Source organism: Bufo bufo, chromosome 1, assembly GCF_905171765.1.
Source record: "Bufo bufo chromosome 1, aBufBuf1.1, whole genome shotgun sequence".
Lineage (NCBI taxonomy): Eukaryota > Metazoa > Chordata > Amphibia > Anura > Bufonidae > Bufo > Bufo bufo.
In genome coordinates, this window is record NC_053389.1 from 452806376 (window position 1) to 452819457 (window position 13082).

Below are 13082 nucleotides of genomic sequence, written 5' to 3' on the forward strand. Positions count from 1 at the left end.
CATTCGCCATACCCCCAAGCGCAGCCTCCAGTTCCTCCAGTGAAATCGGCTCTTCCAGCCTTACTCTATCCTCCTCTGACAGCCTCGATAACTGTGCCTCCCCTAGAAATTCATTAAGAGCCTCCTCAGACCTAGAGCCGGTGGAAGCATATAGAGATACATAAAAGCTTTTTAGAACATCTAATATTCCTTTCGTGTCCTGGCTACTATTCCCCCTGTCATCTCTCAGCTCCTGAATACAAGAGGAGCCTCTCTGAGCCTGTGATACCACCGACAACAGATGACCCACCTTCTCACCTTCTTCAAAGGATCTCTGACGATAAAAACTTCTCTTTCTCTCTGCGGCCTGCACTAAATGACACCTCAGCTGCTCCTGAGCTACCGCCAGCGCCTCACTATTAATCAGGGTGGGGAATCTACCAAACTCTCTCTCCGCCTCAGCCACCAGTACATGCGCCTTAACATCCGCCTCCCTAGACCTAGATTTATGCTTGTTAATTTCTTTCATCAAGACTCCCCTCAGGAATGCTTTCATGGCGTCCCAAACACCCGGTACCGAGGCCGTCCCTGTATTGATAACAAAAAATTCCTTAATCTCAAGAGAGATCCCGGACAGACCACCCAACACATTTAGCCAATGTGAGTTACACTTCCACAGCCTCGGTCCCTGTCTGAGCACCCCCAGGCACAAGTCTATCTGCACCAAAGAATGGTCAGACAACGACCGAGGATGATAGACGACATCCTTGACCAGTGGCAGCATTATATCATTAACAAGGGCCAAATCAATACGCGATAACGAGTGATGCGCGGCTGATCTGCACGAGAACTCACGCTTATCAGGGTTACGCAATCTCCATACATCATGCACACCTATTTCACCCATAATATTTCTGAGAGCCACACTCCCCGGTAAACCCCCTGCTCCTTCCACCCGGCATCTATCTATGGAGTCATTCAGCGTGCAATTAAAGTCCCCAATCATTAGCCACGGCAGCCCAGGGAAGTCCGCCACAAAGTCCACAATCTCTCTTATTAATGGGGATGCAAATGGTGGGGGCACGTACACAGACACCAGCACCACCTGTATTCCGTCCACCTTACACACAACACACACATATCTACCATCCGCATCCACACATTCCTGCATATGTTCATACCTAATGCTACTATGCACAATCATGCTTACACCTCTAGAGTGAGAAGAATGAGTTGAATGTAACGCATATGTCACCCAATTCTTACTCATCCAGTGTAGATTTTCTCCAATCAGATGCGTTTCCTGAAGACAACATATAGCCGGCTGAAACCGCCCCAAGTACTGAAAAACACACTGTCTCTTTCGTGCATCTGCCATTCCTCTCACATTCCAGCTCAAAACTCTAATCACCTGTGACATGATAGAATTTTAGACCATACTTGGACCTCACATCCCACTCCAACTTCCTCAGCTCATATTTCAAGACCATATCTCTTCCCCCCAACTCACTACCTAATCTCCCGCCCCCCTCCCCCCCTTTCCCAATCAGATTTCTATAACTGGGGAACATTTTCCCTTTGATATCAACCTCACACATTAAAACAGGGCCATCTGAGAGCAACTTACCCCCCAACATATAATAATCATAACAGATTATAACAACATCCCTCAGGTAGAGAATCCTCCCCACATCTGAGAAATACATTTTTACTCTCAGCAACCTACTCCCTCCACAGGATCAACCTTGTGATAGCATTACATAATACACTTCTTAACTGGTGCAACCTTTATAGCAACCTTAGAGTGCAAATGCAAATAAAAATTGAACATAAGAAACTATATCTTAGCCTCCTTCAAGTGTTCAGGGCCCCACTTCTCAATTGTCGCTCGTGGACGACCAGCCACTGCGCCGCCTCCTCCGGATCTTCAAAAAATCTGGTGGATCCCAATGCCACCACACGCAGTTTAGCAGGAAACAACATAGCATATTGAACTTGTAGACTTCTCAGCCTTTTCTTTATGTCCATAAATCTGCTTCTCCTCCGCTGCACTTCATTGGAATAATCCGGAAATATGGACACTTTCACCCCATTCAGGACCATCTCCTCATTGTCCCTTGATTGCCGCAGGATAGTGTCCCGGTCTTTAAAATGCAGGATCTTCGCCAGTATAGGACGAGGCGGTCTGCCTGGCGGAAGCGGCCGCATGGGGACTCTGTGCGCCCGCTCCACCGCATATAGGGAAGATAGACCTTTCTCATGAAATAGCTGATGCAACCATTTCTCCACAAACTCTGTAGCATTATCCCCCTCCGTCTTTTCTGGCATTCCTACAATCCTCAGTTGTTCCTTCTGGACCTGTTCTCCAGATCGTCTGTTTTAGCATATAAAGCAGCTATGTCCTTAGCCGTTGTTTTTGCCGCCATTTGCAGAGGCCGAACATCATCTTCTATAGTAGACACCCTCTTCTCCAATTCAGAGGTGCGCTCAGATATCTTGTGTAGGTCGTGCCTAATTATAGACACATCTGACCTCAGGCTACCAACTTGTACAGAGAGCACCTTCAGGGTACTGTTACAGCTGGCCACAGCAGCCATAATATCTTTTAACGTGGGCTCTTCATTAGCCGCATCTTTGGGGCCTACCGCGCTTTTAGCTGGACGTGCAGGGTTCAATGGCGGCCACTCCGCCGCATCCAGGGCCTCCCCATCCAGGGATCCGTCCTCTTGTTCAGAAGAATTATGCACATCTGTCTCCTTCTCCTCTGCCCAGTCTCCCACACCGCTATCAGCGCGGGCAAACTTGCTTAACTTTGCGGCCGCACTCTGGCTCAGTTTGGACTGTAAGGCCGGCCCCTCTTCCTCCTCAGCACCATGCTGGCTCACCTCCGGCCTGTCGTATCGCGGCCCCTTGTTGGATTTTCGCGGCATGTCGGAGCTCTCAAAATCACCCCCACACTCTCCGGTCTCCTCTCACCCACCAGGTAAGAAAAAATAATCGAAATAGACGTTGCTACCACACTAATGATCAGGATGCCGGCAGGAGCTGTGAGCGGTGCGTCCTACTCCATGCGCTCTCAGGCCACGCCCCTACACTGCACTCCTTTAATGGGTGGCAGTATAATACACTTTATAAAGTGTAGCTTCATAAATTTGTGTAACTGTGCCATAAGGTTATGCAAATCGAGGCAGTAGCAGGTGTTGCTAAGATCTGCAAATTATCCATTTTTTTCAAACACCTAGCTCCAATCTGAGGCATGTGGGACAGGCATAAATGCCAGACAGAAAGCAGGGTTTTTCAGCTAGATGAAAAAAAAATACACCAAGCTATAATGATTGTGCTATGCCTCCTCTTCGTCGATGCGCCAGTTATCCCCACTTGTCGCAAACTGAGAGGGACTGAAACCTTGAATTGAGAGACCTTGGTTTATTGCTGTAGCAGATCGCTATGCTCCTAGGTCAAGAGGTCGGCACTGTTCATTGTTTCATGTCCAGGTGGTTGGTAGAAGAGCAACAAATTGAAAAGACAGCAAAAGGTGCACAGAGCTCTGCATGGACAGATCGTCTGATTAGAATGGCACATAGTGATCCATTCTGCACTGCATGTGAAATTGGACGTCACATCCCACACCTAGGGCGGCAAAAAGTGTCAGCACCTGGGATTAGCAACCTCTGGCCCCCCAGCTTTGTTGAAACTACGACTCCCAGCATGGACACTTGCTTGGCTGTTCTCAGAACTCCTGTAGAGGTGAATGGAGCATGCTGTGAGTTGGAGTTTCACCACAGCTGGAGTCCCAAAGGTTGCTGACCCCTGGTCTACATAAACCATCAGAAGGAGTTTGTACGACATTGGGCTATGAGCCAAACATCCAGGTACAGATGTTCCATTGACGTCACTCCACCGCTCTCAATGACTATCATGATACTCAGCAAGATTGGAATGGAGGCTGGAATGGAGTTCTTCTTTTATCTTGGATGCAGTGATAGCAGAGATTGAGCTGCAAAGCAAGTGGGCAATGCCATGAAGAGGCCTTTACAAGGGAACGGTAAACCAGGGTTACGGTGTGAGGTGGCATAATGTATGGTAGCCATATCCCTCTTGTCTTCCTTTCAGATACACTAACAGCTTGGCGTTAGATTGATTTGCTCGTGAAACCAGCCATTTTTTCACATTGTCCCAGCAGCCGATTTTCAGCAGGACAGCGCCAGGCCACGTTGCTACTGTGATTAGCTTGCAAGGCCTAAATATGCTACCATGGCCTGCAGTGTCTTTGGACTTATCACCCATCAAGCACATATGAGATGGTCAGCAATTGCAAATGGGGCTGCAGATCTTGATGATTTGCATTCCCAAGTGCATTAAGTGTGGCAGAACACTCTTCCTTTATAGTATTCCAAGGCATGTAAATGCGTTTATTTCTGCATATGGCTCTCATACTCGATACTGAATAAATTTAGATTTTTTAATATTTTATTTCCATTTTATTTCCTTCTTGGTGTAGCAATTACACTTGTGATCCATTAGAAACAGAAGTCTTGATCTTGGTGTCAGCAGAGCCTAAATACTAGCTCTTAAAATAGCAATAAGTTTATATCAATGGACTTTCTACAGGTTTCTGTAGTTAAATCGGGTGGTCTTACCAAGACAACCCCTATCCATATGCCTTGTTAGGACATATGGATGCCATGATGGAAAGTCCTTGGCTTGGGACCTCCCTCCGAGTGCTGTTGTGGAGCCGTTGCAGCAGATATGGGTGGCAGCTTGTGGTTTTCAATGGTAGTACGTTGTTAGCTTCCCTTTAGAAAGGTTTTGTCTTCATGACACAACATTTTTAATTGGTGACAGTTGGGCTTAACAGCATCTTTTGTAGAATATGGAGAACGGTACATTCTGTGGAATGTCAATAATTTCAAACTCTAATTATTTGGTATTTACATGCCGGTTGTTCGGAATAGATTTTCTGTCCGTAGCTTCTATACATGTATAATGTAGTAATATCGGTTTTAATCTAATGGAGCATAACTGTCTGGATAATTGTCACAGTTATCAGTATGTTGACATGTATTACCATCATAGTTTTGCAGGCAACATCTGATATCACTGTGCTGTGTAAGAGACACAACAAAGTACCGGGTTTAGCCTACTAGAACTAGAACATATTTACCCGCTTTTTCCAGGAAACGTTTTTGATTCATTTTGTTTTATATCGCTCTTAGGCTATATTCACACTTGTTTCATGGCTTCCGTTTAAAAGAGCAGCTCTGCCTGATCTTTCGTACCGTTTTCAAAAGACCTGGTTGAGGTTTCCAAGGAGTCTTTGATGCAAATGGGATCATATGTTCACGTGTAGCAAGCCTTTTCTCACAAAATCCATTCTAAACATCCTCACGCGTTACATAGAGATTAGACTCTGGTTTTCACTCTGTTCATCACATGGTAAAAAAATCCTTTGCATTTCCACAACAGAATGATTGTGTGGTCAGTGTGTACTCTCGTTTTTTTTTTGTTTTTTTTTTGTTTTTTTTTCAGTTTTAAAAACCTTCTCCACATATATTGTCCTGTAAATTACAGTAGATTTTCATGACGAAATCCACACTGAAATAACATATGAATATAGCCAAAATTTCAGCATTTATGTGCATTTGTGTTGTATTCACTGCCTAATATACCATAATTATTAAAGGGGTTGTCTCACTTCAGCAAATGGCATTTATTATGTATAGAAAGATAATAAAAGGCACTTACTAATGTATTGTGATTATCCATATTGCTTCCTTTGCTGGCTAGAGTAATTTTTCCATCACATTATGCACTGCTCGTTTCCATGGTTACGAACACCCTGCAGTTTGTCAGTCGTGTGGAAAAAACACTAGCCTATAGCATGCAACCACGGACACTGCTGATGGATTGCAGGGTGGTCGTAACCATGGAAACGATCAGTGTATAATGTGATGGAAAAATGAATCCAGCCAGTAAAGGAGACAATATGGATAATAACAATACATTAGTAAGTGCCTTGTATTAACTTTCTCTACATGATAAATTCCACTTACTGAAGTGAGACAACCCCTTTAAATAAAATTTAGTGAACTGTGAATTATTAACATTTTTTACTCCTGCGTAATAACAAGATCTATGTAGAAAAAAAATGAATACAAATGTAATTTGTTCTAACTCAATTATGATCAATTATTTCATGGAATGGAAAACATAAAGTAATTTTCTATAATTTCCAGGCACTTTCCTGTTAAGTAGCATTATGTAGAGTCCACACACTGAAGGGCTCATGCACACGACTGTATTTTTTTCCATTCCGTTTTTTACAGGTCCGTATGCGGAACCATTAATTTCAATGGGTCCGCAAAAAATACTGAAAAGACTCCGTGTGCATTCAGTTTCTGTATGTCGGTTCCACAAAAAAAAAAAAATTGTCCTATTCTTGTCTGTTTGGCGGACAAGGACAGGCATTGTTACAATGGATCTGCAAAAAATGGATGTCACACAGATTTAATCGTTTTTTTTTTTTGCGTATCTGTGTTTTACAGACCGCAAAATACAGGAGGATGGTCTCACACAGCAGTTTTTTAACCCAAACCAGAAATTGATTCAGAAAGAAGGGAAACAGAGGAAAGTTATACTTCTCCTTCCTGCTGGATCCACTTCTGACTTTGGCTGAGACTACAGTGGTGTTTTTCCAAAAAATTCTGTGTGTGAAACTCTCCTGTGTGGACTCTGCAAAACGTTATTTAACAGGAAGGTGCCCAGAAATTATAGAAAATTACTTATGTATCCATACCATGAAATAATTGATCACTTACCAAAAGTTCATAGAGTTTAAAAATTTATACCATCTTAGAGTTTGAGCAATTGTACCATAATATCTGAGCTAGGTGTATTTTAAATCGATAGACTTTCAGAGCTACAGTATTTGCTAGCTGACAATGAACTAGAACATTTCTTTTCACAAATGTTTGTATAAAGTTGGGGTTCCACTTGAAAGCATCCCTCCAGTTCAAGAAAAAAAATCATGTTAACTGGGCAAAAACCAGAACACCAACCTGGTGACCTCCTTTTCATCTTTCCAGCTGTGGATCAGCCAATTTCCGGGATTCTCTTCTGCCATCCAAGATGACTGCACCGCTTCACACTACCTGATGTACACTGTGTATTTGGTAGTCCTAGACACTCCCTGTTGCCCTTGGATTGGCCAGTACTGCACACATGAGCACTGATGACCAATCCAACAGTAGATCTTGACAAGCAGGAAGTGTTCTTTGTTCCCTAATTAATGTGAACCGGTCGGTCATTTTAAAGACCCAGTAATATAGTAACATAGTACATAAGGCCTAAAAAAGACATCTTTCCATCCAGTTCGGCCTGTTATCCTGCAAGTTGATCCAGAGGAAAGCAAAAAAAAAAAAAAGCCTGTGAGGTAGAAGCCAATTTTACTCTCTTAAAGGGCTTCTGTCACCCCACTAAACCTTTTTTTTTGCTTACTTATAATCCCCACACTGTGATTTATGCCTACATAATCTAATTAATCATTTTGGTCCTGTAGATTTTGTTTAAAACCTGCTTTTAAAATATGCAAATTACCTTGCTACCAGCAAGTAGGGCGGCTACTTGCTGGTAGCAGCCGCATCCTCCGATCCTAAAGACGCCCCTCCGCATTGTGATTGACAGGGCCAGGGAACGGAATCGTTCTCTGCTGGCCCTGCCTGTTTGCATTCAAAATCTGGCGCCTGCGTCGCGGCCGTACCGGTCTTCAATCGGCGCAGGCGCACTGAGAGGCGGCCGCTCCATCCTCAATGCGCCTGCGCCGGGTGTAGATGTGACGTCATCGGCGCAGGCGCATTGAGGATGGAGCGGCCGAGCGAGCGGCCGCCTCTCAGTGCGCCTGCGCCGATTGAAGACCGGTACGGCCGCGACGCAGGCGCCAGATTTTGAATGCATACAGGCAGGGCCAGTAGAGAACGATTCCGTTCCCTGGCCCTGTCAATCACAATGTGGAGGGGGCATCTTTAGGATCGGAGGATGCGGCTGCTACCAGCAAGTAGCCGCCCTACTTGCTAGTAGCAAGGTAATTTGCATATTTTAAAAGCATGTTTTAAACAAAATCTACAGGACCAAAATGATTCATTAGATTATGTAGGCATAAATCGCAGTGTGGGGATTATAAGTAAGCAAAAAAAAAGGTTTAGTGGGGTGACAGAAGCCCTTTAAGGGCAAAAAATTTTTTTCCCGTAATGTTAATGTAAAATGAAGCTTTGACAAATAAATTGTTTTTTCTTTCAGGGCTATAATTATTCGAAATGGAGAAATCATTCCTATGTCTTCAGAATTTACACCAGAAACAGAGCGTCAAAGACTTCAGTACCTAGTAAGTCAGACAAAATGAATGCACATCAGTGTACACAGGGCTGGTTTTAGATAAGGTGTGGCCTTGACCAGACATTAAAGGGAATCTGTCACCTGGTTTGAGCATATTAAGGTGTTACTACTGCCATGTACAATAAAATACCTTATTTCTTGCTGTAGTCTTCATTTTTTTGTTTCATGGTTTCATTAGCGATAAAATCCACTTTTTATGTTATGCAAATGAGTGTCCAAGGTGCCAAGAGGGAAGTTATTATCCTTCTCTGAAGCCCAGTTTCTCCCCCGTACAGTGCCCAGCCCGCCTTCCTTTAGAGCCCAAGCACACCTCTTCCAGCATAAGTAACTGCCCACACCCAAACTCTTTGCCGCTGCCCCCCTCCGCTATGTGAAATCTCATGCAGGCGCAGTACCGCGGACTGCCTGCGCGATGTAGAAGCTCCTGAGGGCAATAGCTTTAAATTTGTCACTGGGCGCATGCAGTTCTTGTATTTTCTTAGGAATTTAAGGACCTGTAATGATGTCATCACAGGTCCTTGAGCTTTGCTGGGCTCGTAACTTCATTAATGCAGTTCTAGTTTAATTGTCGAGCGGCCCCCTGAAGGACAGGCCCAAGGTCAGATTCCCAACCCAGGCCTAGGAACCCTCAGGAGTGTGGGCCCTTAGCAATTGCCCAGACCATATCTCCAGAAGGATATTGATACTTTGGAGAGAGTTCAGAGAAGAGCTACTAAACTGGTACATGGATTGCAGGATAAAACTTACCAGGAAAGATTAAAGGACCTTAACATGTATAGCTTGGAAGAAAGACGAGAGAGGGGATATGATATAAACTTTTAAATACATAAAGGGAATCAACAAGGTAAAAGAGGAGAGAATATTTAAAAGAAGAAAAACTGCTACAAGAGGACATAGTTTTAAATTAGAGCCTCACAAAGTGACTTCAGACCTGAACTGGTCCTTAAAAAGTGGGTTTTTAAAATTTTCATAAAAATGTTAAGAATTGCTTCTAAAATTCTAAGCCTTCTAACATCCTAAAAAATTTTTTTTTTTTAAATGACATTTACAAAATGATGCCAACATAAAGTAGACATATGGAGAATGTTAAGTAATAAATATTTTATGAGATATCACTTTCTGTTTTAAAAGCAGAAATGAAAATTTAGAAAATTGCGAATTTTTCAAAACTTTTGGTAAATTTGGGATTTTTTTCATAAATAAAGGTGAAATATATTGACTAAAATTTATGACTATCATGAAGTAGAATGTGTCATGAGAAAACAATCTCAAAATGGCTTGGGTCAATAAAAATGTTCTAAAGCTAAGTGACACATGTCAGATTTGCAGAATTAGGCCTGGTCAGGAAGGCGGTAAAGGGGTTGTCCGGGTTCAGAGCTGAGCAGAGCTTGGTGTCGGCCTTATTTGGGGGGATTAGGTAACTAAGGTAAAGAGGGTATCAAGCTGAATAACCAATACCATAGTCATGTTTTATGTGTGAACATGGTCTACTTTCATTTTATGATGATTTCTTTGCACTACAACTGATAAACTTGGAGTCTGCAGTATTCATGAGCTTGCACCCGCCCTCTGCTGATTGACAGCTTTTTCTTTGTTAGGAGAAGACAGTATAAGACTACTTTTACATCTGCGCATTCCCTTTCCGCTATTGAGATCCGTCATAGGAACGCAGGAGCGGGCGAAAACGCTTTTGTTTTGTTTCCATTCATTGTCAATGGGGACAAAACTGAAGGGAACGGAGTTGCCAGAATAAATTCCGTTCCGTTTGGTTGCATTCCCATTGCGGACAGAATAACGCTGAAATTAGCGTTTTTCTGTCTGCGATGTGGTGCGGAGCAAGATGGATCCGTCCTGACACACAATATAAATTAATTGGATCAGTTTTCTCTGACACAATAGAAAATGGATCCGTCCCCCATTGACTTTCAATAGAGTTCATGACGGATCCGTCTTGGCTGTTTTAAAGATAATACAACCGGATCCTTCATAACGGATGCAGACAGTTGTGTTATCAGTAACGGAAGCGTTTTTACTGATCCATGACGGATCCAGCAAAAAGTGTGAAAGTAGCCTAAGGTAGGTAACATACTTGCTTTAATTGGCCTTTCAACTGTGTCTGCTGGAGATGATCAGGACAGGCTTGTTTTAATAGGATCTGTGATGGATCCTTCATGAGCTATTGGCATTGATTTATTACAGATTTTTCCATCGAAAAGAAATAGAAACTAATGGAAAAGAACTACCTCAAGTGTGAAGAGAGCCTAAGAAGCTCCCCATGTTGTGGTGAGGAGAGTTGTTCTCCCTGCATCACTCTGATCATTAAAAAGGGATTTGTGCATGTATTTATCTTTTCTGAGACATCAGAAAGTCTGTCAGCAGGACAAGTAAATGAATTTAGGATGAAATAACCTATTTAGTGTAACATCTGGCATATTTCCATGGAAGGGAGACTTCAAAAAAGTATGCTGAATGGAAAATTGCTATAATAACAAAAGAAACGCACACAAATGTCATATAATATATAGAATTAATAAACCATAAGATATAAACAGTTTATTCTTCCAGGATGTGCGTCATTCAAATTATGTGATCCTAAGAAAGTCAAAGATCACCTTTAACTGCATTTCAAGAGAACATGTTTTACAACTAGCTATGAACTTCTTCTCTTTTTCTGGTTTTTGGTCATTGCTTTCCGATGCATAAAAAAACCTTCAGAACCTGAATGGAGTTCATTGTGATTATTAAATACATTCTACTTTTGTGCTTCTAAGGTAGCTATTCACATTAAACGTATCGACCTAACCAGACTTTTTTGGGGGCCGACCACCCATCATAAAGAGTATGGGAGAGCGTCCCGACTCTGCCCCTATGGCAGATCTCAAGGGGATGGCAGAAGGGTTGGCCGCTTGGATTTCAGCCCATTTCAGAGGTGTCTGGTAACTACTTATTTCACTTTCACTATTGAGAACACATGCACCTCTCCTGAGCTGAATGTGCGTATGTATGGGGGAGTCGCTAGCTAATGGGTATGGCCCGAAGAGGCGTCCCTTCTTAAATTTATATGTGAGGCTAAAGGCGGTCCAGCACATGAGATAGCTGTCACTGACCCTGCCATGCTATGATAAAGTACCTGTCATTCCCATAACTCCATAGTAGGGTTGTCATGATACCAAAATTTAGATTTGATTTCGATAGCATAAAAAAGTACTGAGATACTCGATACCATTCGATACCACTCGAAAAAAATAAAACACCAAAAAAGCCGCTTGCATTCCACATTTGGTGGAACGTCCGGCCCATATTAGAACAGTCCTATCCTATTTTGGGGTGGGGACAAGGTGTGATAGAGCCGGCACCTGCAACGTACAATTGTATTAAGAGGTTAATTGTATGCATTGGGGGTGTAGTGGCCTCCCCCACTTTCCCCTTTCATTGGTGGCGCAGTGGCCAACAGCCCCCCCCCCTTCTCAGTGTTACTGTTATTGGTGGCCAGCAGTAGCTGCGTCACAGTGGGGAGGGAGGGACTGCCTCCTTCTCCACTGTGCCGACTCATGAGAACATGATGCGCTCTGAGGGCGGCGCGTGTCATGTTCTCTAACAGATACTAGGCTGTGCAGTAGCGCAGCCTAGTATCGGAAAATAGCGAATCCCGGTATCATATCGATCAGGGTACAAAAGTGTCGATTGGGTATCGAAAGTTTGATACCCGATGCAACCCTACTCCATAGCGTCATATGGCAATCTCTTTGTGATGTCCTTTTATTTTTTTTTGTTTTGAATACTTTATTCTGAAATACATAAAAGACAATATTCCCCGCAAGAGGGTACACTTTTCATATATTGCATAGATTGTCTGCCATTACATACAAGTACCTACATTGGGGGAGAGGCACTCCCACAAATTGTTTTATTCTCTGACCTGTTAGAAAGGTATATGATGCAAACTGTAGTGAATATTCTTACCAGTGGCTTTATTTGTGAGCTATCCCCTCCCTTCTGCTTCTTGGCTGTGTCATGTGACCAGCAATCAGACTTTCCAAATAACACAGCATCTTATGTGTGGACAGGAAGTCAGTTTCTCTATGTATTCCTATGGGAGCCTGAATGTCAGTCTCATAGAAATGAATAGAGAAACTGATCTCCTGCCCTGTGTCAGTTGGAAATCAGAGTTGGTCACATGACACAGCTGAGAATGAGAAGGGAGGTGATAACTCACAAATGCAGTCACTGGTTACGTCATGCATTCTTCTAACAAGCCAGAGAAAAATAATGTTTGTGGGAGTGCATCTTTAAGGGTAGGTTCACTGTACTATACTCTTTACATGTAGTCCCTACTAATCACTACACAGTTCTGTATACATTCAATATGTGCCTATATTAGATAGGGGGTCTTACAGTGATTTGTTGTAGTGAAACTGCTGATTGAAGGCGTTGTAGGCTATGTTAATGTAAGTCAGACTGGGCTAGGAACTACCGTATTTTTCGCCCTATAAGACGCACCGGCCCATAAGACGCTCCTAGGTTTTTGGGGAGGAAAATAAGAAAAAATATTTTTTTAACCAAAAGGTGTGCTTTTGGTGGGTTTGGAACTAATGGTGGTCTGTGGATGACGGACACTGTTATGGGGGGGGATCTGTGGATGATGGACACTGTTATGGGGGGGATCTGTGGATGACGGACACTGTTATGGGGGGATCTGTGGATGATGGACA

General features: G+C 43.1%; 1 protein-coding gene across 2 annotated transcripts in view; it reads left to right on the top strand.

Moving 5' to 3' along the window:
* Nucleotides 1-13082, top strand: part of PPM1H (protein phosphatase, Mg2+/Mn2+ dependent 1H) — a 233048-nt gene that overhangs the window by 134476 nt on the left and 85490 nt on the right. For both annotated transcript variants that reach the window (XM_040408372.1, XM_040408363.1), the window contains exon 5: nt 8275-8359. In XM_040408372.1, the coding sequence (XP_040264306.1) occupies nt 8275-8359 (85 nt within the window). The remainder of the gene's footprint in view (nt 1-8274; nt 8360-13082) is intronic.